Genomic DNA, 23,401 nt, shown 5'->3' on the forward strand with positions numbered 1-23,401 from the left:
GAGACATAATTTCCCACGCACAAAGCCATGTTGACTATCCCTAATCAGTCCTTGCCTTTCCAAACACATGTAAATCCTGTCCCTCAGGATTCCCTTCAACAACTTGCCCACCACCGATGTCAGGCTCACCAGTCTATAATTCCCTGACTTGTCCTTACCACCTTTCTTAAACAATGGTGCCACGTTAGCCAACCTCCAGTCTTTTGGTGCATCACCAGTGACTATCGATAATACAAATATCTCAGTAAGAGGCCCAGCACTCACTTCCCTAGCTTCCCACAAAGTTCTAGGGTACACCTGATCAGGTCCTGGGGATGTATCCAGCTTTATGCATTTCAAGACATTCAGCACTTTCTCCTCTATAATATGGACATTTTTCAAGACGTCACCATCTATTTCCCTACATTCTGTGTCTTCCATGTCCTTTTCCATAGTAAACACTGATGAAAAATACTTGTTTAATATCCCCCCCATCTCCTGCAGCTCCACACAAAGGCTGCCATGCTGAGCTTTGAGGGGCCTATATTCTTCTTAGTTACCCTTTTGTCCTTAATGTATTTGTAAAAACCCTTTTGATTCTCCTTAACCCTATTTGCCAAACCTATCTCATGTCCCCTTTTTGCCCTCCTGATTTCCCTCTTAAGTATACTCCTACTGCCTTTATACTCTTCTAAGGATTCATTCGATCTATCCTGTCTATACCTGACACATGCTTCCTTCTTCTTCTTAAACAAACCCTCAATTTCTCTAGTCATCCAGCATTCCCTACACCTACCAGTCTTTCCTTTCACCCTGACAGGAAGATACTGTCTCTGCACTCTCATTATCTCACTTCTGAAGCTTCCCTTTACCTGCGAACATCTGCCTTCAATCAGCTTTTGAAAGTTCTTGCCTCATACCATCAAAACAAAATTAATATTTCACAACGTGAAAAGTTCATTCTTTGTCTCTCCACATATTTGGTCTGACCTCAATATTTTCAGCATTTTCTATTTTCGTTTTAGTCATTTACCTCATTTTCTGATATGGAATCTCAATGTTATATACTGTTTGCTGCATTTGTCTCCGAATCAACACATACAATGGGTGTGGTGTGAGCAATGGTGAGAATGGTGGGGAAGAAACAGAGAGAATGAAAATAAAAGTCTGACATTTGCCACTGAGAATGAGATTTGCAATTTTCCTCTCAAGCCTTAAATGACGACTTCAGAATCTCACCATTGAGCAGCAAGATATGTATTTCTCATTAAAGCTCCAAGTCATCATTTATCTCTCCTTCCTCAATGAACTGGGCCGTGTAAAACAGAGGGACTACCTGTCTGCAGCTCACTGAACAAGACTTTTCTTGGCCATTATCCAAGTGCTTGTTCACAACAATGTCCCTACAGGCTCCATGGACATTATCCCCCACAAACCTTTGTTCACACAAATCGTCATTGGGAAAATACCAGCCTCACCAAATAATCATGGCTGCTCCCAGACCAACTCTCACCACTTCAGCCCTTCAACATTTGACTTTGGAGCTCAGCAACACATAAGACTTGCATGTTTCTCACAGGTCACTTTGTGTGCTGGGTCACACACTGTTCTCACAGGATGCATCTTGTAGCTACTAACATGCTTACTTAACATTCACTCGCTTTGTGCTTAGCCTCTGACTACTTCACATTGCTTTCTTAGCACACGCTCGCTTAATTCAGCACACACTTGAGCTGCCAGTCTCCATGGCTTGCATTGGTTTTTTAGCACAGAGGGACAGTAACAGCAGCTCGTCCCATTTGAGAGAATTGAACAGTCCTGAGATGCTATGCGATACCATACCACATCAGTGTTATATCTGTATGACGTGCTACTACTTTAGGCAGGAAACAAATGGCACGTGCTTCAAGCAAGTTGCTAATGGGGAGCAGTCCTTTCGTGGGGTAGAGGAGTGGGCCATGTTCAGTCATGGAGTGCTAATTCATTCGTTCATTTTCAAGTATTATCATAATCCTGTGCAGGAGTGTCTATCCACTGGAAATGGCATCAGCTCCCTGCCTCTTCCTCTTTGCCAAACAAACCAGCAAAGTCCCAGAGGTTGGCAGCCTATAACTGAGCACTGAAACGCCTATACATTAAGAAAGCCATGTGATTCACACTAATGTTGCCACCCAGGCATCTATTCCTACCCAGATCTGGGTATCCATGTCCTTGCATTCTGGAAGGTCATAGAGTCATAGAATCATAGAGGTATACAGCATGCAAACAGACTCTTCGGTCCAATTTGTCCATGCTGACTGGATATCTTAATCTAGTCCCATTTGCCAGCACTAGGCCCATATGCCTCTAAACTTTTTCTATATACCCATCCAGATGCCTTTCAAATATTCTAACTGTACCAGCCTCCACCACTTCCTCTGGCTGCTCATTTCATACACTCACCACCCTCTGTGATCAAAGATAGGCAGCCTAGGTCATAAGGGACTGGAAGTCACAAATCCATGTGGCAGCGACTTGTAGTCTGTAATTCTCTGAATTTGAACTGGCAAGGGACAGAGCAGTCATTTGGTGTTAAGTATAGTAATGCACAAATGATGAATATTTTACCTTTTCTTAAAAAAAAATGTACCAAGTACTTTGTACATAAATGTTCAGGCAAATTGCAGACACCACTTTGATTCCTAAGCAATGGGTGCTACCAAATGTGAATTTTTTTTGCCTCTTGTCTTTCAGTGGGTGAGTTGGGAAATATCTGCAAATGTACTCTCCAGGAATGGAGTGAATGGGTTTCTTTTCAAAGTGCCATGTAAAAGATCTAGGTCAGCCATTGTCAGCTGCAAATGGCAATGACAACTGAAAAAAGACCCAGCTGGCAGTGATCTGTGTTGGCTTGGTATCATCGGATTGAAAAAGGAGAGAATCGCTGTGTTTTGTATAGTCCTCTGAAGAGTGCTGTCTGTTTGACTTGTTACTTTATTCGTAAAATATAACACCTTCTGTGCCTTTGGCAGTAAGCTGCAGAGTTTCTAAAACTGGAATGGTACTCCTTGCCTCCTCCAGTCTTTCTTTCCACCTGCAGTCTTCAGATTTTTAACAATCAAAACTTCACTTTAGATAATGACTTCTTCCAGATTTTACCATGGCATTTTTAAATTGGTGATATTCCACCTTAATTCTCTTTTTTAAATGGAGGAATTAGCACAATCTGTGTCCATTGTCTTTCAGAAAAAGGAAACCTTACAGATTTTCCCGTGAAACAGCTACTATGGAACAGCAGTGTTTTACAGCGGGGGTCTTTAGTCTTCGGTGCGTGGGGTGTGGGGTGAGTCTGGGAAGGGGAGAAATGCTCCCATCTTTTAGCTTGGGTTGGTTCCTTCAGGAAATGCACTGGCCTCTTTTTGAACCTGAAACAAAGCCATTATGTTATTAATGTAAATATTTTCTGTACAGTTAACTTGAACTTCCTGTAATTTGATTTGTCCATTAGCTGTTAGTTTTCTTTCTTTCTCCTATCTGGTTCTTGTATTCTTTTTAATCCAGTGTTCTAACACAATCAATGAAAGTTTGTTCTCTCATTACAATCAGTGAAATATACAAAAGGACTTAATGACTAAACTGTAGACAGTCTCTATACTAAATCTCAAGCACATACTACATTTTGTTTTCTGAATTGGGCTGTGTCTGGCAAACATTTTACTCTTTAGGGGATTCTGCTTTGATTCTTGCTCTAACGTTTGCACTCACTCGCTTTCTATGTTACAGAGTTAAATGTTTTCCAGTTTTGCAGCTTCTCACTGCCACGTGATGTGATACACAGCTATTGAGTTTAATGATGAACTCCTGTTATAACGTTTTCTCTCACACATTTACAAAAATCGGTGTTATCTCCAAAAGGTTGCCAAGGGTGACAGCAGTCCCTGACAAAGGATGCATAGAGTTGTGGGGAATGTACTAGCACAGATAGAGGACTGGTTAACTAGTAGAAAGCAGAGAGTTGGAATAAATGTTTCTCTGGATGGAGATCAGTGGTGAGTGGGGTGCCTCAGAGGTTGGTGTTGGGCCCGCAACTGTTCATTATCTATATAAATGATCTGGAAGAGGAGACCGAGTGTAACATATTCAAGTTTACTGATGAGTGGAATTGAGTGGAAAGGCAAACTAGGTAGAGGATGTGGAGGGTCTCCAGAGAGATTTAGATAGGTTAAGTGAGTGAGCAAGGGTCTGGCAGATGGAGTACAATGTTGGTAAATGTGAGGTTATCCACTTTGGAAGTAAAAATAGTAGGTCAGAGTATTATTTAAATGGGGAAAGATTGCAGCATGCTGTTGTGCAGAGGGACTTAGGAGTGCACACACATGAATCGCTAGGCGTTGATTTGCAGGTGCGAAAGGTAATCGGGAAGGCAAAGAAAATATTGGCTTTCCTTGCTAGAGGGATTGAATTTAAGAGCAGGGAGGTTCTGCTGCAATTGTACAAGGTATTGGTGAGGCCGCATCTGGAGTATTGTGCGCAGTTCTGGTCTTCTTACCTGAGGAAGGATATCCTGGCTTTGGAGGCGGGGCAGAGGAGGTTCACCAGGCTGATTCTGCTGATAAGGGGTTACCCTATGAGGAGAGGTTTAGCCTTCTGGGACTATACTTGCTAGAATTTAGAAGAATGAGAACGGATCTTATAGAAACATATAACATTATGAAAGGGGTAGATAAAATAGAGGCAGGCAAGTTGTTTCCATTGGTGGGTGAGACTAAGATTAGGGGACACGTCTTAAAGATTAGGAAGAATAGATTTATGACAGAGATGAGGAGGAACTGCTTTTCCCAGAGAATAGTGAATCTATGTAATTCTCTGCCCAAAGAAGTAGGAGAGGCAGCATCACTAAATATATTCAAGACACAGTTGAATGGGTTTTTGCATGGTAGGGGGATTGAGGGTTATGGGGATAATGCAGGTAGGAGGAGCTGAGACGATGGATAGATCAACCATGATCTTAATGAATGGCGGAACAGGCTTGATGGACCAAATGGCCTACTCCTGCTTTTATTAACATGAAATCTATTAAATTGTTTGTGGCTTATATGAATGATTTAGGCTTGAATATAGGACAATTGATCAGTAAGTTTACAGAAAGTGGTGGAGTGGTGAATGGTGATAATGATAACCTTTTAGATTATAGAAGGATATATACTGGCGAGAGAGATGTATTGATTAATGGCAAATGGAATTCAATCTGGATAAATGTGAGGTGATGCACTTGGTCAGGACAAACAAGACAACGAAATGCATAATGAATAGTAGGACCCTGAGAAACAGCAAGGGTCAGACCGACCTTACTGTACACATCCACTAGTCCCTGATTGTATCAGGAGAGGTGGATAAAGTGGTTAAGACTTGTTTTTGTTAGCCAAGACATAGAATTTAACAGCAGGGAAATTATGCTGAAACTATATAAACGGCCACAGTTGGAATACCGAATTGTGTGAGCAGCTCGGGAATCCACATTAAAGGAGGGATGTGATAGCACTGGAGAGGGTGCAAAGGAGATTTACCAGGATGTTGCCTGGCCTGGAGAGTTTCAGTTCTGAAGAAAGATTGACTAGACTGGGGTTGTTTTCCTTGGAGCAGAGGAGACTGAGGGAGAGCATGATTGAGATGTAAGAACTTATGAGGGGCATAGATTAGGTAGCTAGGAAGAAACCTTTTCCCTTGATAGAGGGAAAAGTGACAGGGGGCGTAGATTTAGGCTGAGGGTCAAAATATTTAGAAGAGATGTGAGGGAACATTTTCACCCTGAGAGTGCTGGGAGCCAGGAACTCACCGCCTGTAATGGTGATGGGGGAGAAACCTCATAATATTTCAGAAGTATTTGTGACGCCAAGGCATACAAGGCTATGGGCCAAGTACTGGAAAATGGCAGAAGAATAGTTAGGTGGCTGTTTTTGATCAGTGCAGATGTGATGGGCCAAAGGGCCTTTTTCTCTGTTGTGGATCAATGACTCTGTTTTGCTCTTTGCTGAGTCATTGTATCCAACTGCCAGTGATTCACTGTTCACCTTTTTAAAAAATCGCTTGCAGTTTAGTGATTGAGTCCTATGTGTACATCTTACATGCAATGTGTTTGTATTGTGCCTTGAGATGCTTATATTTTCCTTTTCATAGCTAGAATGTAACCATTCTTTCCTTTTGCTGAGGTTATTTTAACTACATCTGTCCTATATGTTATGATCGTGTGTTGGTTGAGATAGGTAACTTTGAACAATTTTTTTTTATTCCTTTTTGGGATGTGTGAGTTGCTTGTAAAGGTGAAATTTATCGCCCTTCCTCAGGTGACATGCACCTGCACTAAGTTTGAAAATAACTAGTTAATTTAAAAACATGAATAGTGAAATGCAAATCTATATCTATTCTATTGGATAGTTCATTTCCTTTACATTGTGAATGACTTAAATGTGTAACTGATGAAGTTCACCTGATATGGGATCCAGAGGAAGTTTTGTGGTATAATGAAAAATGTCTCTGTCTCTGTACCTGAAGCTACAGGTTCCACTCCCACCCCCAGAATTTGGCAGCAAAGGCAACTGCAGTCTGAATGTGGCCAACCATGTATCTGTTTTTAAATTGCTTTCAACACCTGCCAAAGGCAGAGCAGGAAGAACAGGAGAGATTCTTGGTCAGATGTACCGTGGAAAGAAATTTGGACTGTTTACCATCGATATCTATAGCCCTGGAATACAACATACATGCATGTAGAGCGGAGTGTTAACAAATAGCTACTATTAGGAGATCTAAACAGAAGCAACCCATGACCTTTTCACGGGTGAGGCAGACCTACAGGGCAGCGCGGTGGCTCCGTGGTGAGCACTGCTGCCTTACAGCACCAGGGACCTATGGTTTATTCTATCCTCGGGCAACAGTCTGTATGGAGTTTGCACATTCTCCGTGTCTGCGTGGGTTTCCTCCCACACTACAAAGATGTGCAGGTTAGGTGGATTGGCCATGATCAATTGCCCATAGTCTGCAGGAGTGTGCAAGGTACATGGATTATATGGAGTTACAGGGATAGGGTAGGGATCTGGCTCTATGTGGGATGCTGTTCAGAGGGTCATTGCAGACCTGATGGGCTGAATGGGCTCTTTCTGCAGTATAGGGATTTTATGATTCTGTTCTATGATTCCATGATTCTATGTGTCTAACCTAACCAATACGTTACTATGGTAACAAGCTTTCCCTGTGAAGCCTTTCATTAGTGGCAGTGTTCTCTAGAGTGACCGGTAGATTCTGCCTGGATACCAGCCAGCAGAGATTCCGCCTGCACATTGTCACAGCAAGGCAGGTGAAGAAAACAAGGGCTGTGAAATTTCTGGTGGGAATTTGGTACAGGATTCCAGGTGAAGCACAGACCACCTTGGGATCGAAAGTTTTTCCGTGTTACAGAGTTAAACATTTTCCTGTTTTGTGGTTTCTCTCTTCCACGTGATTTGATAAACAGTTGTTGAGTTTAATGATAAACCCCTGTTGTAACTTTCTGTTTCACTCATGCACAAGAATTGGTGCTGTCTTCCGAACGTTGTCAAAGTAGACTGCAGTCCCTGACAGCCAGGCGTAAGGATTACTTCATACAAAATCTCCGAGCAGCTGCAATGACATACTGACTGCATTTACTTTGAGTTTAGCTTCACAATTTCTTTTCCATCAATGCAGTTGTGGGGGTATGTCTTAGAGCTAAAGGGGTCAAAGGGTATGAGGAAGAAAATGGGAACAGGGTACTGAGTTGGATGATCAGCCATAATCATATTGAATGGCAGAGCAGGCTAGAAAGGCTGAAAGGACTTGACCTGTTCTTGTATTCTCTAGTTTCCAGTATCTGCTTCATGCTACTGAACATGCATCTACACCGTTTTCTTTAAGAGCTACAGTTCTTGCATCAAATCTTTTCATGTAGCAGCTGCTTTGGAATCAATTTTTAAGGCAGTATTTGGAAGATAATAATCTAATAAAACGAATCAGCATGGCTTCAAGAAAGGGAAATCACGTCTACCTAATTTCCCTGGGTTGGGAAGTCCAGAACTAGAAGGGCATAGGTTTAGGGTAAGAGGAGAAAGATATAAAAGGAACCTAAAGGCAAGTTTTTCACACAGAGGGTGGTCCGTGTATGGAATGAGATGCCAGAGGAAGTGGTGGAGGCTGGTACCATTGCAGCATTTAAAAGGCGTCAGGATGGGTATATGAATAGGAAGGGTTTGGAGGGATTTGGTAAATGGGACTAGATTCGGTTAGGATATCTGGTCAGCAAGGACAAGTTGGACCAAGGAGTCTGTTTCCATGCTGTACATCTCTATGACTAATTATTAGAGTTTTTCGAGGGAGTCTCAACCAGAGTGGTTAGATGGGAACCAGTAGGTATGTTGTATTTGAATTTCTAGAAGAGCTTGACAACATACCTCATAAAAGGTTACATAAGAGTGCGTGGTGTTGCAGGTAATATATAGGCCTAGAGAGAAAATTGTATAATGGGCAGGAAACAGCGAGTCGGAATAAGGGGTTATTTTCAGTTTGTCAACCTGTAATTAGTGAGTTCCAGTGGGATCAATGCTGGGACCACAACTCTTACAATATATCTTAATGACTTGGAGGAAGGAAATAAATGTATTGTAGCTAAATTTTCAGATGACACAAAAATAGGTGGAAAAGCAGGTTGTGAGAGGGATGCAAACAGTTTGCAGAAGGATATTGATACGTTAAGTAAGTGGGCAAAACGTTTAATATGAGAAAATGTGAAGTTGTTCATTTTGAAGGGGCTTGGAATATAAGAGTAGGGAAGACTTACTGCATTTGTACAAAGTGCTGGTAAAACCACATCTGGAGTGCTGTGAGCAGGTTTGGTCCCCTTATTTAAGGAAATGTATTATTTCATTGCAGGCAGTATAGAGAGAGTTCATGAGGAAGCTCCCTAATTTGGAGGAATTGTCTTATGAGCAGCTTGGGATGTTCTGGAGTTTAGAAGAACGATCTGTGATCTCATTGAAATAAGTAGCATTCTTAAAGGGTTTGACAAGGTAAATGCTGAGAGGATGTTTTCCCTCATTGGAGAGTCCAGGACCAGAGGACATAGTCTCAGAACAAAGGGGTGGCAATTTTCGACTCTACTGAGGAGGAATTTCTTTTCTCACAGGCTTGAGTCTTTGGAATTCTTTGCCACACAGAGCTGTGGGGACAGAGTCCTTGTGTATACTTAAGGCTGAGATCGATAGATTGTTGATCAGTTGGGGTATTAAGGGTTGCAGGAAACTGTATGTGCGGAATGTTGGATCGGTTCTGACCCTATTGAATGGCAGTGCAGGCTCAAGGGGCCAAAAGGCATCCTTTTGTTGCTATTTCGTATGGTCTTATAGTCTTTTAACTAAGAGTAATTTACCATGAGCTCCTCTTGACCAGACTATAGTTTTTAAAAATACGAATTTTAATAGGGATTTAATGGATAATTGGCATTTAGTTGCACATTTCATTTTATTCTACATTTCTATAACATCTTTGCAGTCGGGTTTGTTTACACCATTTACATGCATTATATTAATAGTATACAGTGTGAAGGATATAAGACAATAAATAGCACCGAGTGAACTTTACTGATTGTTTGACCTTGGCGATTGATTCCAGGTTGTGTAAATGATGTCAATGCCCTCAGCTGATATTGCTTATAGTGTCAGTGCCTGGTGGGTTTTGTCTGTACCACTGGGCTTTAATTGTTAACATGTACAGTGTGACCTTGATCTTTTGCATACTCCAGATATCAACAGTCTATCCATTTAAAGCTTTGCCCAGGTGGTGTGCTGATTTGAGAAGGATGCCAGAGCCTCGTGTCAGATGTACCTCTCCTAGGCCCATCAGTGACCAACAGTGCAGTATCACCTAACCCTCAGCCTGATGGAAGGACATGCACAGAGCAGCTTGTTCAATTCGCCAGATTGATGTTCTCGACTTCCCAGCCCAATGAGACATGTCGGGTTTGTTCATCACCAGCCACCTAGTTCATGTTCATATGAGAAGCTTTGAGGCTGATTCACCTACAGGGTATTGGCTGACCTTATTGATTAGACTGAAGGCCTCCTTCACAGCAACAACATGACACAAACATATGTTGCGGCCTGATTTCAAAGACAGGCTGAAAAAATCCATTCCGTTGTATGGGTGGGAGTTGAACCATGAGGGAGAATTGTGTGGACTTCTGTTGTATGTTACATGCATACAAGTTCTCTCTGTTCTCATAACAAGAGAGGAGATCCAAATTAGAAAGTGGTGAGAATCCCTTCCTTCCTACTGGGAAGTTATTGTAGAATCACTGAAGAGCATTAGCTGTGGTCTGGAGAAGTGCAGCATCCAGCCAGAATACAGGAAAGGCTTTGGAAAGGGAGTGACGGGTGATAACTTTCAGACACCAGAACTGGATTTTACACTTTAGGAAACCAGCTGGTGTTCAGGAATTCACTTTGAAAGTAAAGCTGTTCCTGAAGGACTGGTCAACAGTGGCAGACTTGGTGCACTTTGTGTAATTTAAAAAAAAATCAGTTTATTACATTAATTAGTTACCATACAATATCATGCCTTCTAATAGGTATAAAGAGTATTTGTCTTTCACATTGTACATGTGCATCATATAAGTTATCAACGAATAGCTGCAAGATCTTCAATTTTTCATTATGAGACTTGAGTCAATTACATTAAGGTCCTTCATTCCTGACTAGACCACTGCAGGAACATGAATGCTTTCACAAATTTCACAGAATTTAACACGTGATTTCACAGTAAATACAACAGAGTGGTACTTAATAAAGGCAGTGAATCAGTCAGTTCATTCTGGAACAACAGCTCGCAGCTTGTAGCTGATGGAGTACTTATCTTTTAGTTTGTTCTATCTATTGACTGATGTTTTGTTAGTGTACACCTGACTGCTAAAAGTTACTGCTTATTAACCCTTGTAAGTGTTATGATCTTAGTGGATGATATTACTGGCCAAGTCAGATCCCAGACAGGAACCTGACTTAAAATTTGTTTTAGTTTAGCAAAGAGGTTTTTCACTGAGCCATTAGCACACAATGCTGCAGATTTTGCTTTAACGACAAAGTAGAATTTTATTACAAAAGGAACAAAGAAAACACGATAATCCAAACTGCATACTTAAAATGCAAATTCAAAGATTTTAAATGCAGTAAAAGAATACTCCCATTAATCCCAAAATATTCCTTTATAAATTGAAAAGAAACAAAACCGTTTTTGTATACTTCCCAAAACATCAATTCTGGTAAAGTTCCCAAAAATCAGTCATATGTTACTCAGACCAGAATCCCTGTCATACACATTTGATAGATTTATTTCACTTGTGACTTCATCCTTTAAACTGGAACTGCAGATTGCTTCTTGGTGGAGTTGTCATACACTTAAGCTTCAATATACTCAGCATAAATACAATATTTGGGTTTTATCCAATGTTACTTGTCTGGGACTATGATGAACTTTTCATTCCAAGGTAATCTCATTCACTATCTCCATCACTCCTTTCCAAGGAGCACTGCTGTATGTAGCCATCCTGTTCCATGGGCTCCATATGATTAACATGACCGAAAGTGTAAAAGTGGAAGTAAAAGTCTCTGTCTCAGTTATGGGAGCTTCCCTTAAGATTAAAAAAAATCCCGGAACACACAAACAAACCTTTGAGGCCTCATTATTTACCATGCTGTGTTGCAAACAATCTAAAATAAACAAAATTCCATGAATGCACAAATTTATCCACTCTACAGCCAAGTTTCAAAATGTGTTTTTTTAAAGAAATTGTCACAGTTACTGAGTACTTACAAGTTATTTATTAACTTTAGTCACACACAACACCTTAAAAGCTACTTAGTTTAAAACTCAGACTCCATGCTTACAGCATCAAAGATTAAAAATTATACAGATAAACCCCATGGTTTCCATCACACTAGCCTCGATCTCTGTGCATGGTCAGTCACGTCCCTGAACTCTGATACATTTGCTCTGACATGAGCAGCACATCATCAGTCTTGGATTGGCTAGGCAGAGTGTGCCCAGTTTCTGACTGGTTTCTTAAGAATGATGGTCAATTTGCTGACAACACCTCTTGTTTGTTTCTTGATGGATTTCCTAAGATGTCAGCCACTTTGAAAGAACAAAATAATTGTCCTTTGGTCTCCAGAGAGATAGGTTTATAAGAATTTCTAGTAGACCACAGCACATTATCAGAAATCAATTTCCTATGCTGGTGTATGGTGAACCAGTGTTGTATGTCTTACAATGTGTACGTTACTACAATGATGGTGTAACATTTATTTATACTTTTGTGGGATATAGGCATCACTGGCAGAACCAGCATTTACTGTCTGTACCTAATTACACTTGAACTGAGTAGCTGGCTGAATCATTTCAGAGGGTGTTTAACAATCAGCATATTACTTTGGGCCTGGAGTCACATGGAGAGCAAACTGGGTAAGACAGCAGGTTTCCTGCAGTAGAGGATAGCAGTGAACCAGATGTCTTTTTTTCACTGCAATGGCTATCATGGTCATGACTAGTTTTATAACTTTGATTTATTCATTGACTCTAAATTCTACTTGCTGCTGGAGCGGGATTTGATCTCCTGTTCCCAGAGTCATTAGCTTGGGCCACTGGAGGTCTAGCTGAGTGATTTTTACCTTCTTCCCCTGTCAATGAGATGAGGAAATGTAAGTTCTGTTTTTAAATGTGAACTGCCCTCATCCAGCTCTGTAGATGAACCTGTCTAAATTCTGCTGATACCTGTGATGTGATCCAACTTACTGTTGCTTTCTTTTCCCTCTTTCAGGCTGCCAGCATCAGCAAAGCTATTAATAGCCAGGAGGTACCCGTCAAAGAGAAGCATGCACGAAGTATCCTTTTCATTTTAGAGAAAGTTTGTTTCTGGATTCTTATTAGTAACTTGAGGTAAAATTCATTTGATTAATTTGTTTGGCAAAGATTAAAGTGACTTTCTTTGGCCATTGTACTCCTTGGTCAAGTTCTGTTAGCCTGGGCACTCATTGTTTTTTTGCCTTTGGCCAATCATTAGCATATCTGTTAAAATAGATGAGATAAAGAAAACGTCAATGCCCCCACTGTTGAGCATTAACTGTGACTGGAACCTCTTACAACTTTATTGATATGTTGATTCCATTTCTCAGACCAGACATCCTTTATTAGCATTCCGATTAGGGCTAACTTGTTAACAATTTCATACTGTGGATCTATGGCCAGAGGTCACCAGTTTAGCACTGTCAGAAACCTGGCAATAAAGGCAGTTTATCATGTCTTCTTTTTACTTTGGGTTTAAACTGTGTTCCTTGGAGTGAAAGGAAGTGCATTTCCATCCATGTCTCCTACACTCTTTCCTTTTCTATGACTACATTTACACAGGGAATTGTCTTTAGACAAATAAACCAAATCCTCTGTCTCTATTTATCTTCTTGCTTCCACACTGTTAATCTAGATATATATTTACATATTTCTTTTCCCTTTATCCTTTCTTTCATTTGTAATGTGTATATAATGTCATGCATACAAAGCTGAAGATTGAATGCAAAGAGAAAAAGAATTATCAAGAAGCAATTAAGCATTGATAGCTCCTGAAACATCATCATTTATACTTGCAAATGCTAACTACTGGTTTTGACTACTTGCCTGTCTATAATGTAACCAGATTTTCCATTTGACATTAGTCTAATTTGATTATTTCTTTCCTTTCTTACACAATGCTATAATTATTATCATGAGAATTGATAAGAAAATGAGTGGCTTGCCCAAGTATGCCCAAATAAAACTATATCCATCAAAAAGAATGGAGCGTTCCACTTTCTAAATGTTGACGTTGGTGGTCATTTTGTAGGAATGGGGTGCAATTGAATTAAGCTATGGCAATGTTTTCTTTAAATATGGGACAAGTTCCCATTGTGTCTCTTCCTTGAACCTCAAATCCTGCCAAAATCTGATGAAATAAACGGGATGAGAACACCCAGCTTTGTGTATTTAAATAATTTTATTCTTGGAGGAGGATCTTATTTTAACTAGGTTTTGTTTCTAAAAGAATATTGTGCTGAATCTAACTGAAAGCCCTTTTTAACTAAAACCCCTGTGGATTAAGGCAAAATTTCCTTATTTACTCATGTTATCAGGAACTGGTAAAATGAGACAAATGCCTAATGACTATACATAATTTAGATGTGCCATTTTGTCTTTGCCATTTTGTTTGTGTTTCTTGACTCCGCTGAATGAATTATACTGGGAACACATCATGAGAAAGGTGCATTTACCTTCTGGTCCTATGCCATTGGTCTTCCATTATCCAGCAGTTCCATTATGAGTTGGAAGTTCTGTCATGTCCTGCACAAGGTCCTCCGAGATGGGCATCCAAATGTAAGTCATTTTTTGTCTAATTTTCGAAGTTTTGTAAAAGATTGCTCAATGTGCAAAACTGTTGAGTCCTTGACTTTACTGGTAGTTTTAAATGTTTTGACACAACAGTTTTGTCAAATTCATAGAAGGCATTTTTGGTGCATGGAACAAATTACTCTTTTTTTTTCCATTTGCTGGTCTCTTGAGTGTAATTCTAAGATGTAACATTCATTATGGATTACATGAAGTGTTAGATATGATTCGTTACCTTTGTTCTGCTTTAAACTGAATTAATATTGTGGAGAAAGTTTGCTGGTCATGTAGTACCATGACATTTTTTATTCCTGGGTTAGTATGTGTGTTTTTTTGACCAGTTGGTCAAGTTTGCAGACTGTCATTATGGTTGTCTTACATGATAACTAAAATTGGTCCAGAGATGCTAGTTTAAATGGGGAGTGTGATCATAGGAGACTTGCAGTGTGTTGGAAATTAATGCTGTATTTACATCTCAAATACATACCTTTGTACCTAAGATGGTGACACTGTACACTTTTCACTGTACTCCTGTATCCCTGTTCTTCGATACACCTGACAATAAAACCTAAACCTAAATCTAAAGGAATCCCAAAAATGGTACAGATAGGACCCCTTCTTCTCTTTGCCTTATTCTACTGTCAGGTTGAACCCTGACCTCTGTTCTTGGTTAAGGTTATCTCTTGACTTCCATCGAAGACCAGTACTACTTCATTAACGTGCCAGCACAAATAGGGTATCACACAAAAAACCCACCTGGAACATATTGGGGTTTCTCCTGATTATTGAACATCGGCCTATGGGATCGATGGCAAGTTATTAGAAATGTAGTGAATTATTGTTTGCACCATTTTGCTGTTGCATCCATTGATGTGAAGCCCCATGATCAGAAAAGCTCCCTTTTCTCAGCTGCATTTATTCTTGCCTGCAGCACTTTTGTGAAGCAAGGCTGGCTTTTAGCAATGAATTACCCTGAGAGAAGATTTGTTTGGCTGTCAGCAGGATGTAGGTTAAGGAGATGAGGGAATCTAGTGAAAGTATTTTTTAAGGTGCTTTTACATGGATAATGAACTGTTGGCAGCATGTGTATGGTATTCCCATTTCTGTGATCCATGTGGCTCCTACACACATTACTGATGGTTCCTGAATCCCAAGAATAGAGGTTAATGGTGTGGAATGGGAAAACAATGCTGTCCAAGGAAAACTGATATCTTACAAAAGTAAAACACTGTGGATGTTGGAGATTTGAAACAAACACAGAAAATGCTGGAGGAACGCAGCAGGTCTGGCAGCATTTGTAGAGAGTGAAACAGAGTTAACCTTTCATGTCCAATATGACTTTATCAGAAAGAGTCATTGGCTTTTTTTTAACTTTGAAGAAAAATGTTCATGCAATACTCATAGATTGAAGCTACGTCTTGAACATTTTTGGAGTCTCACTGCTGTAACAAAAAAAAGTTTATATGCTACGAAAACAAATACTACATGATTGTTATATTTTGAGATTGTATGTTTACTTTGGGGTATAAGTGGGCATATGATTTGCTTTGAAATCTGCTTGACAGCAGACCTGGGTGATGATGTTAAAGGGACACCCGGATTGTTTATTGGAAAGAAGGTGCAAAGTATTCACGTAGACATCTTGGTGGCAGCATCTGTGTTTACAATAGCTACCCTAGAGTTGAGAATATCAGATTGCTAGCAGTTATGCTTAAACTGTTCATTTGCATCATACGAGAGTTAAGGTCTTAAGGATAGCTAATCAAATTTCTACCTGGATATAAGGCCCATATGATTCATGTTGACACAGAGCTGGATTTTGAAATGGCAAGGATGTCTAAGTATGCCAGGATCTGAGAGAGAGGGGAGCAGCTAGAGGGTGTTTGCTTTTGTGGTTCACTGTATTGAAATGTTTATGTGAACTCATGATCTAACTGAAAAGATCAAAGTTGTGAGGACTTATATTTAGGCCACTTGAGCTAAATGGGAATGGGAATTAACTGGGAATTTCTAGAAAAATCTCCCACTGTGGAAGAAAGTTCAGGGATTAAAAGTTCCGAGTAGGGAAATGAAAAGTACAGAGTTGACCCCTTGAGAGCTAACAATCACTTTTATCTGTGTCCGGGAAAATCCAAAGAGTACTTGAGGGACAGTGTAAAGCATACCTGTGAAGTGTGTTTTTCATCTGTGTTAAAAGTAAAAATTAAAAACTTCTGTTTAAAATATAAGTTAACTATATAAATAGTGTGTAGTGGGTGTTGCTTATCTTCTATTTATTACAATACAAATCTTAAAATTTGAAATCCGGTGTCGTCATTTTCAACTGTTAACTAGACTCAAATATTTTAAGATAATGGATTTCACAGGGATTATAGCAAAATGCCCATGAATAAATTAGTTTCTGCACTCTTAATATGTTAATGAATTGTTGTGTATTGAGTACAACTGAGGCATTAGTTGTGAGGGAAGAAGAGCATTTTATTAAGTTCATGCAAAACATTTAAGGGCGACACTGAGATCATCTATTCATTTGGTTATCTGCTTTTAGCCTTGTCTAGTTTCAAAATTGACAATATTTGCCATTTTAGCTGCAAGGTATGCACTGATTTTGAAGGCTATGTAACATTTAGTTTACTTTGTCAGTCTGAAAACTGAGGCACTTTTTAAGGATTCACGTTACTTCCTGAGAGGGCCAGGCCAGTTTGTTGGAGATGTGTTTTGTCTCATACCCTTACTGTTGAGAAAAGTTATTCTTTGTGTCACAAAATCTGTTCTTATTTTTTTTCTAGGTTCTTCATGACTTCACCAGGCATAAAAGTAATATCCGTGAAATGGGAAACTTATGGGTAAGATTAAGCTTGAAAATTGTGGCAGTCTATTTCAGAAAGATGGGGCCAGAAATTATTTTTAGATATTTATTTCTTTCTTTTCAATTAATCTGTAATTTCCATGGCATATGGGGATATCTACTGAAAAATGTTAACATGCATCTTTGACAGTATCTGTCAATAAGTTGAGTAGATGTTAGACTTTTCATATATGTGGAGTTATCATGACACTTAGTCTTCAAGTAAAATAAGGCAAGAGGGAAATAGTTGGATCAGACTGTTCAGATATAATTCAGTCTTTATTTTGATGTCTTTTTTAAAAATAAGATTCTTTGTCTACATTCATTTTGGAAACTGAGTATATAAGCTTTCCTTGCTGTAAGTTTCCGACACTTAGAAATGGTAGTCGGATAAGAGTGTAGGTCCAACAAGACCTATTTGTCATGGGTAGTTTCCATTGAGAAGCATGTATATTTATGGACTGACACATTTTACATGTATACTTTCCATTATGAGGGAAAGGTGCAATTTATGGTGAACACAGTTCACAAGAGGCTTGCATGCAAGTCAATTGCATCTTAGACTGTGGCATATTTAGGGAGGTGGTAGCATTGTGATAATGTTACTAGGGCTAATAATCCAGAACTCCAGGCTGCTGATCTGTGGATATGGGGTTCAATTCCATCACGGCTGGTCTTAAAATTTGAGCTCACTAAAAATCTGGCAGAAAAGGCTGGCCTGATGATGACCACATATTCATTGTTGATTGTCGTCATTTTTTAAAACAATCTGGTACACGAGTGTCTTTCTAGGGAAGGAAATTTGCTGTCCTTATCCTGTTTGGCCTGCATATGACTCAGGACTCACAGCAACGTGATTGATTCTGAACTGCTCTTTGGGCAATTAAGCATGGGAATTAAGTGCTGGCTTAGCCAGTGATGCCAGTGTCTCATGGATGAAAGAAAAATAAGTTGACCTCAAAAGTTACAAGAAATCCTACCAATAGCAGCCACTGACTTATATACTGAGTATATGATATGAACCGGCAGTGTTGGCACAAGTGGACCACGTTTATGTGATGTGCTTTATTTGACCCTTAAACGCCTGCAGGTCTTTCTGGCAACCCGACTAGTTTTGCCACTTAATTCCATGCACTGATTTTCTAAGGTGCGTATAATCCTAAACATGTATTGAGCTGAAAAATTGAGGCCAAATTCTAATGTTGTGTATAGTTCTAAAAATCCATTTGTTAGCTGAAAATGGGGCTCATCTGAAAACAGGCTTAAACATGCATTTTGATGCCAATAAAATGGGATTGTTTAAAGTGTGAGGTAGATTGTAAATCACAATCTGTGGTAATTAGAAACAAAGACATGAGATTGACCAACTGTTGTTATAAATGCTCATTGGAATATTTGACGTCGGTTGAACCGTCAAATTTGTTGTCATTTCAGTTGTCTTTTCCAAAGCAGGTTTTGATACTTTTTTTTTATCAAAAGGACCTTCTTCTCACAGAGTGGTTCTGATGGCATTACAAGAAGAGTTCTTGTGTATCAAGACTTAATAATTTTGAAATCATGATGTCAGCATGTCAGAATTATTTGTCCCATTCAAAAAGGTTTTGTGGCAGGAAACCAAATGACTTATTTCCAAGAGTGTATACTGTTAGTAACAATGTAACCTCTGTTTTGAGTGTGCATAGTGGAGCTCACCATTGACGTTGAAGCTGGTTTTATATTATCTATGCTGTTTCTGAAGGTTGGCAATGGCTCTGATTTAGCTGGTACCAGTCTCATCTCTCAGGAAGTGGGTTCAAATTCCACTCGTCTTCAGAACAATAATCTCAGCTGACACTGACACATATTGAGGAAGTTATCTTTCAGGCAAGATATTCAAACTGAGGCCCACATGGTGCTATTGAATAAGTGGAAAATAATTGATGGGTACTATTTTGGCGAAGTGCAGCAGAAAACTTTCCGATGATCAAGTCAATGTTTATGTTTTTAATCGCCACAGAATATAATCCCTTTCCAATCAATTTTCTTCTCATAAGAAAAGTCCTCGTGCTAAGAGGCTGTCTATTATCCACTTAGTCTGCTAAACTTTAGATTCTTATTCCCTGGTTTCAGCCTGGTGGATCTCATGGATCAGGGATTGAGTTTTGGAGCCATGAGGTCATATTGCAGCTGTATAAAACTCTGGTGCAGACACACTTGGATATTGCGTACAGTTTTGGTCGCCACATTATAGGAAGGTCATGGAAACATTGGAAAGGGTGCAGAGGGGATTTGTCTTCTGTCTGGTGTCTGTGGAGGGAAGGTCTTATGATGAAAGGCGAAGGGACTTGAGGCTGTTTTCATTAGTGAGAAGAAGGTTAAGAGGTGACTTAATAGAGACATACAAGATGATTAGAGGATTAGATAGGGTGGACAGAGCCTTTTTCCTCAGATGGTTATGGCTAGCACAAGGGGGCGTAGCTTTAAATTGAAGGGTGATAGACATAGGACAGATGGTTCTTTACTCAGAGAGTAGTAGGGGGCATGGAATGCCCTGCCTGCAACAGTAGTAGACTCGCCAATTTTAGGAGCATTTTAATGGTCATTGGATAAATATATGGATGATAATGGAATAGTGTAGTTTAGATGGGCTTCAGATCGGTTTCACAGGTCGGCACAACATCGAGGGCTGAAGGGCCAGTACTTGCGCTGTATTGTTCTATGATCTATGGTGGTGCAGTAGTATTGCCCCTGGATTCGTAATCCCGAGTCCCAGATTAATGTTCTGGGGACATGAATTTGAATCCCATTATGATACAGAGAAATTTGAATTTATTAAAACAAAATCTGGAATTAAAATCCAGTCTAAGAGTAACTGTCTAGACATTGCTGATTTATTATAAGAACCTATCTGATTCTCTAATGTCCTTTAGGGAAGGAAATCTGCCATCCTTATCTGGTTTGGTCTAATGTGACTCTAGACCCATAGCAGTGTGGTTGACTCTTAATTGCCCTCTGAAATGGTCTGATGCGCAACTCAGTTCAAGGGCAGTTAGGGATGGGCAGTGAGTGTGTTGGCCGAACCAGTGATACCCACCTCCCATCATCTGGGGGAGGTTCACTGCTTTGGGGGGTGGGTGTATTGGGACTTGCATATTTAAGCAAGCTATTTAAATGTACATGCACCAGTTCTGCTCGGCATACATGCATGAATTTTCAAGCAGCCCACAGCATGCTTGTTGTGGTGTTAGTGGATATGGATGGTTAAAAACCATCTATTGAGAATTCTGTGGTTTCAGAGAGTTTGTCATTTGAATTTCTTAGTTCCCAACCTCTTCCCCCATAAAATTCAGATCCATATTGCAACCAGTCTCCAAATCCAAACGCCTTACATTCTATTGGACACAGGAGCTTGCTAAAGTGAAAGGTGCAATGCTCTGTTTACCCCTGGATCTGGGGAAGCATAATTGTTGGTGGGGAAGATTCAACATTAGTGATTGATTTATAACATCAATGTGCTCCACTCTTTAAACTCAATGTGAAAGCAGCTACATAAAGTGTTTTCAAGGACTAAGTCATTTTAAATGAATCGAGGGACCTTCTAACCCAGTCCAATTTTCTTCTACCCACTTCTGAAGATACTGAGTTTCTAATGAGTCACACGTTTGTCAGTCTTCCTCTACTATGTCATTGGATTGACAGCTGATATTCAGTCACATGGCCTCCAATTCTGGACTCCATCCTTGCTCCTCTTTCAATAGTTGTGGATTTGCACTGAACCATAAGAGTCATTGGATAATAATAAGGTCAGGAATTCTGAATTTTTCTACTTGGCAGGCTCAGGACAGTTGTAACGTCACTATAGCAACTTGGATTAAAACTAATTACCAAAGCAAATTGTGAATGGGAACAAGGACCTTGTTGTACTCCACGTCAGAAATCCATTTACCAATGCAGCCAATACATTCCCAGTCTTGAATCACATCAATCTAAACTTATGTGAAACCACCTCTTCAGAAATATCAATTAGTATTCAGTGGTAAAAGATGAAGGTTACAGAATTGACATCACTGAAAGATAAGGCCATGTGCCCAATGTTACCATCAGTTTTAAAGAGAAAATTGAAAACAGATTCAGCAAGGTGAATTCTCAAAGCACATATATTTGTGATGCCCCAGCCCTTTTAAACTGCTATTGATGATGTTATCAAATGTCAAACCATTAGAAATTCAGAATTCTCCTTATGAATTGCATCTAAGAATATCATTGTGGCTAGCCTCATTTTGTCCCTGTTTTACGGATTCATTTAAATCTCTACCATAAAATATTGCATTAATGATTTCATATGTATGGTTGTTGCTATATAAAGCAAAGTTTGTTATGAGTTTCAAACAATAGGACATGGTTACTGGTGACCTTCTCGCCACTTCATGTTCTAAATCCATTGTCCAGAAAGGTTTGTCCCCAATTATTCACAGCGTCTTCATGTTTGGTTTCAGATGTGAAGGTGAAGAGGGGGTAGATGTAGGATGGTGTGGAGAAGTGAGGGCAGGAAACACAGACTAGATTGTTTCCCAGAAATCCTGCAGTTATTAGCTGCAGGTTGTCTTTATAATTACCTTTCAATGGGTTTCCTACCTTGACAACTGGTCTGATTAAAAGGCCGGTAACCTTTTCATTGGGAGGTAAAAAAGTGCTCCACAGGAACTGTGAGGAAAAAAGCAGCTGGGATCAGGTAGAGAGAAGGTGGTCTGCGGTGAAGGGAGGACAGATGGCTGGAGCAGAATGTTCTGCAGAGGATAAGTTGTTGAGAAGCATGAATACTGTGAGGATGGGAAATTAGTGATTAGTCGTGCTTAAAAGTCGTGCTCCTGACCAACAAACAGTGCTGTTCTTGGATCCAGCCCACAGGCCATCATTAAATTGTTGAGTTTTTTGAGGCCAATGAAACCTGGGTAGCATGTACTGAAACATGGTTAAAATGCAAACATTCAGCCATGATTTTAAAAGATTTCAATGACTGACGCTCCTCCTGTCAGCAGGTCAGGCTCTTGCTTCTCATCCAGCTTCTGGTAACATTGAAAGGAGGTGAGTTTAAAACAAGCTGGGTTCTTGTTTCAGTTTATAAATAGCTCGAGCCTACTACCCGACCTCAAACACCCCCATAGTGTCTTTTTTACAGCTAATGAGACACGTTTAAGAATGTAGTCACTTGAGAAGAATGCAGCAGCCAATCAACACAAAGTCCCATAGTCAGCATAAGATCAATGACCAGCTAAGACCCTAAGAAACAAGAACGGGAGCAGGTCATTTGGTTCCTTAAGCCTGCTCCACCATTTAACAGGATCATGGCTAATGTGACATTCTTCCCGTCCACTTCCCTGCCCTTTCCCATAGCCCTTGATTTCCGAATTGATCAAGAATCTGCCTGTCTCAGCCTTAAACATACACAAGGACTCTGCCCCCATAGCTCTCTGTGGCAAGGCGTTCCAAAGACTCTCCACTCTTAGAAGAAAAAACTTCTCATCTCTGTCTTAAATTGAGACTTTGCCTTCTGGTCCTAGACTCTCCGATGAGGGGAATCATATTCTCAGCAATTTTCTTGTCAAACCCTTGAAGAATCCTATGTGTTTCAATGTGATCACCTCTGATTCTTCTAAACTCCTGTGAGTACAGACCCAACCTGTTTCACCTTTGCTCGTAAGACAATCGCTCCACACCAGAAATCATCCCAGAGAACCTTCTCTGAATTGTCTCTAATGAAATAATCTATTTTCATAGATCAGAGTACCAAAACTGCCCATAGTACTCCAGGAGTGGCCTCACCAGCACTTTGTACAGTTGCATTAAGACTTCCCTGCTTTTATACACCAATTCCATGAAACAATGGCAAACATTCCATTAGCCTTCCTGATTACCTGTTTCACTGTGTTCTAGTATCCTCAAGTCCCTTTGTGTTGCAGCTTTCTGCAGTTTTTCTCCATTTAAATCATTTGCTCCTTTTGTTCTCCCTTCCAAAATGAACAACTTTGCATAATTTTCCCACATTATACTCCATTTGCCAACTTATTACCATAATTAAGTAACCTATTAAGATCTCTCAAAATGGTTTGCACCCTCTTCACAATGTGCCTTTCCATCTATTTTTGTGTT

General features: G+C 39.9%; 1 protein-coding gene across 2 annotated transcripts in view; it reads left to right on the top strand.

Moving 5' to 3' along the window:
• LOC122562696 (huntingtin-interacting protein 1-related protein-like) overlaps positions 1-23,401 on the top strand; it is a 139,597-nt gene that overhangs the window by 29,850 nt on the left and 86,346 nt on the right. For both annotated transcript variants that reach the window (XM_043715781.1, XM_043715782.1), the window contains exons 2-4: positions 12,830-12,893; positions 14,270-14,412; positions 17,214-17,270. In XM_043715781.1, coding sequence (XP_043571716.1) covers positions 12,830-12,893; positions 14,270-14,412; positions 17,214-17,270 — 264 coding nt within the window. The remainder of the gene's footprint in view (positions 1-12,829; positions 12,894-14,269; positions 14,413-17,213; positions 17,271-23,401) is intronic.

Source organism: Chiloscyllium plagiosum, chromosome 25 (assembly GCF_004010195.1).
Source record: "Chiloscyllium plagiosum isolate BGI_BamShark_2017 chromosome 25, ASM401019v2, whole genome shotgun sequence".
In the NCBI taxonomy this organism is placed as follows: domain Eukaryota; kingdom Metazoa; phylum Chordata; class Chondrichthyes; order Orectolobiformes; family Hemiscylliidae; genus Chiloscyllium; species Chiloscyllium plagiosum.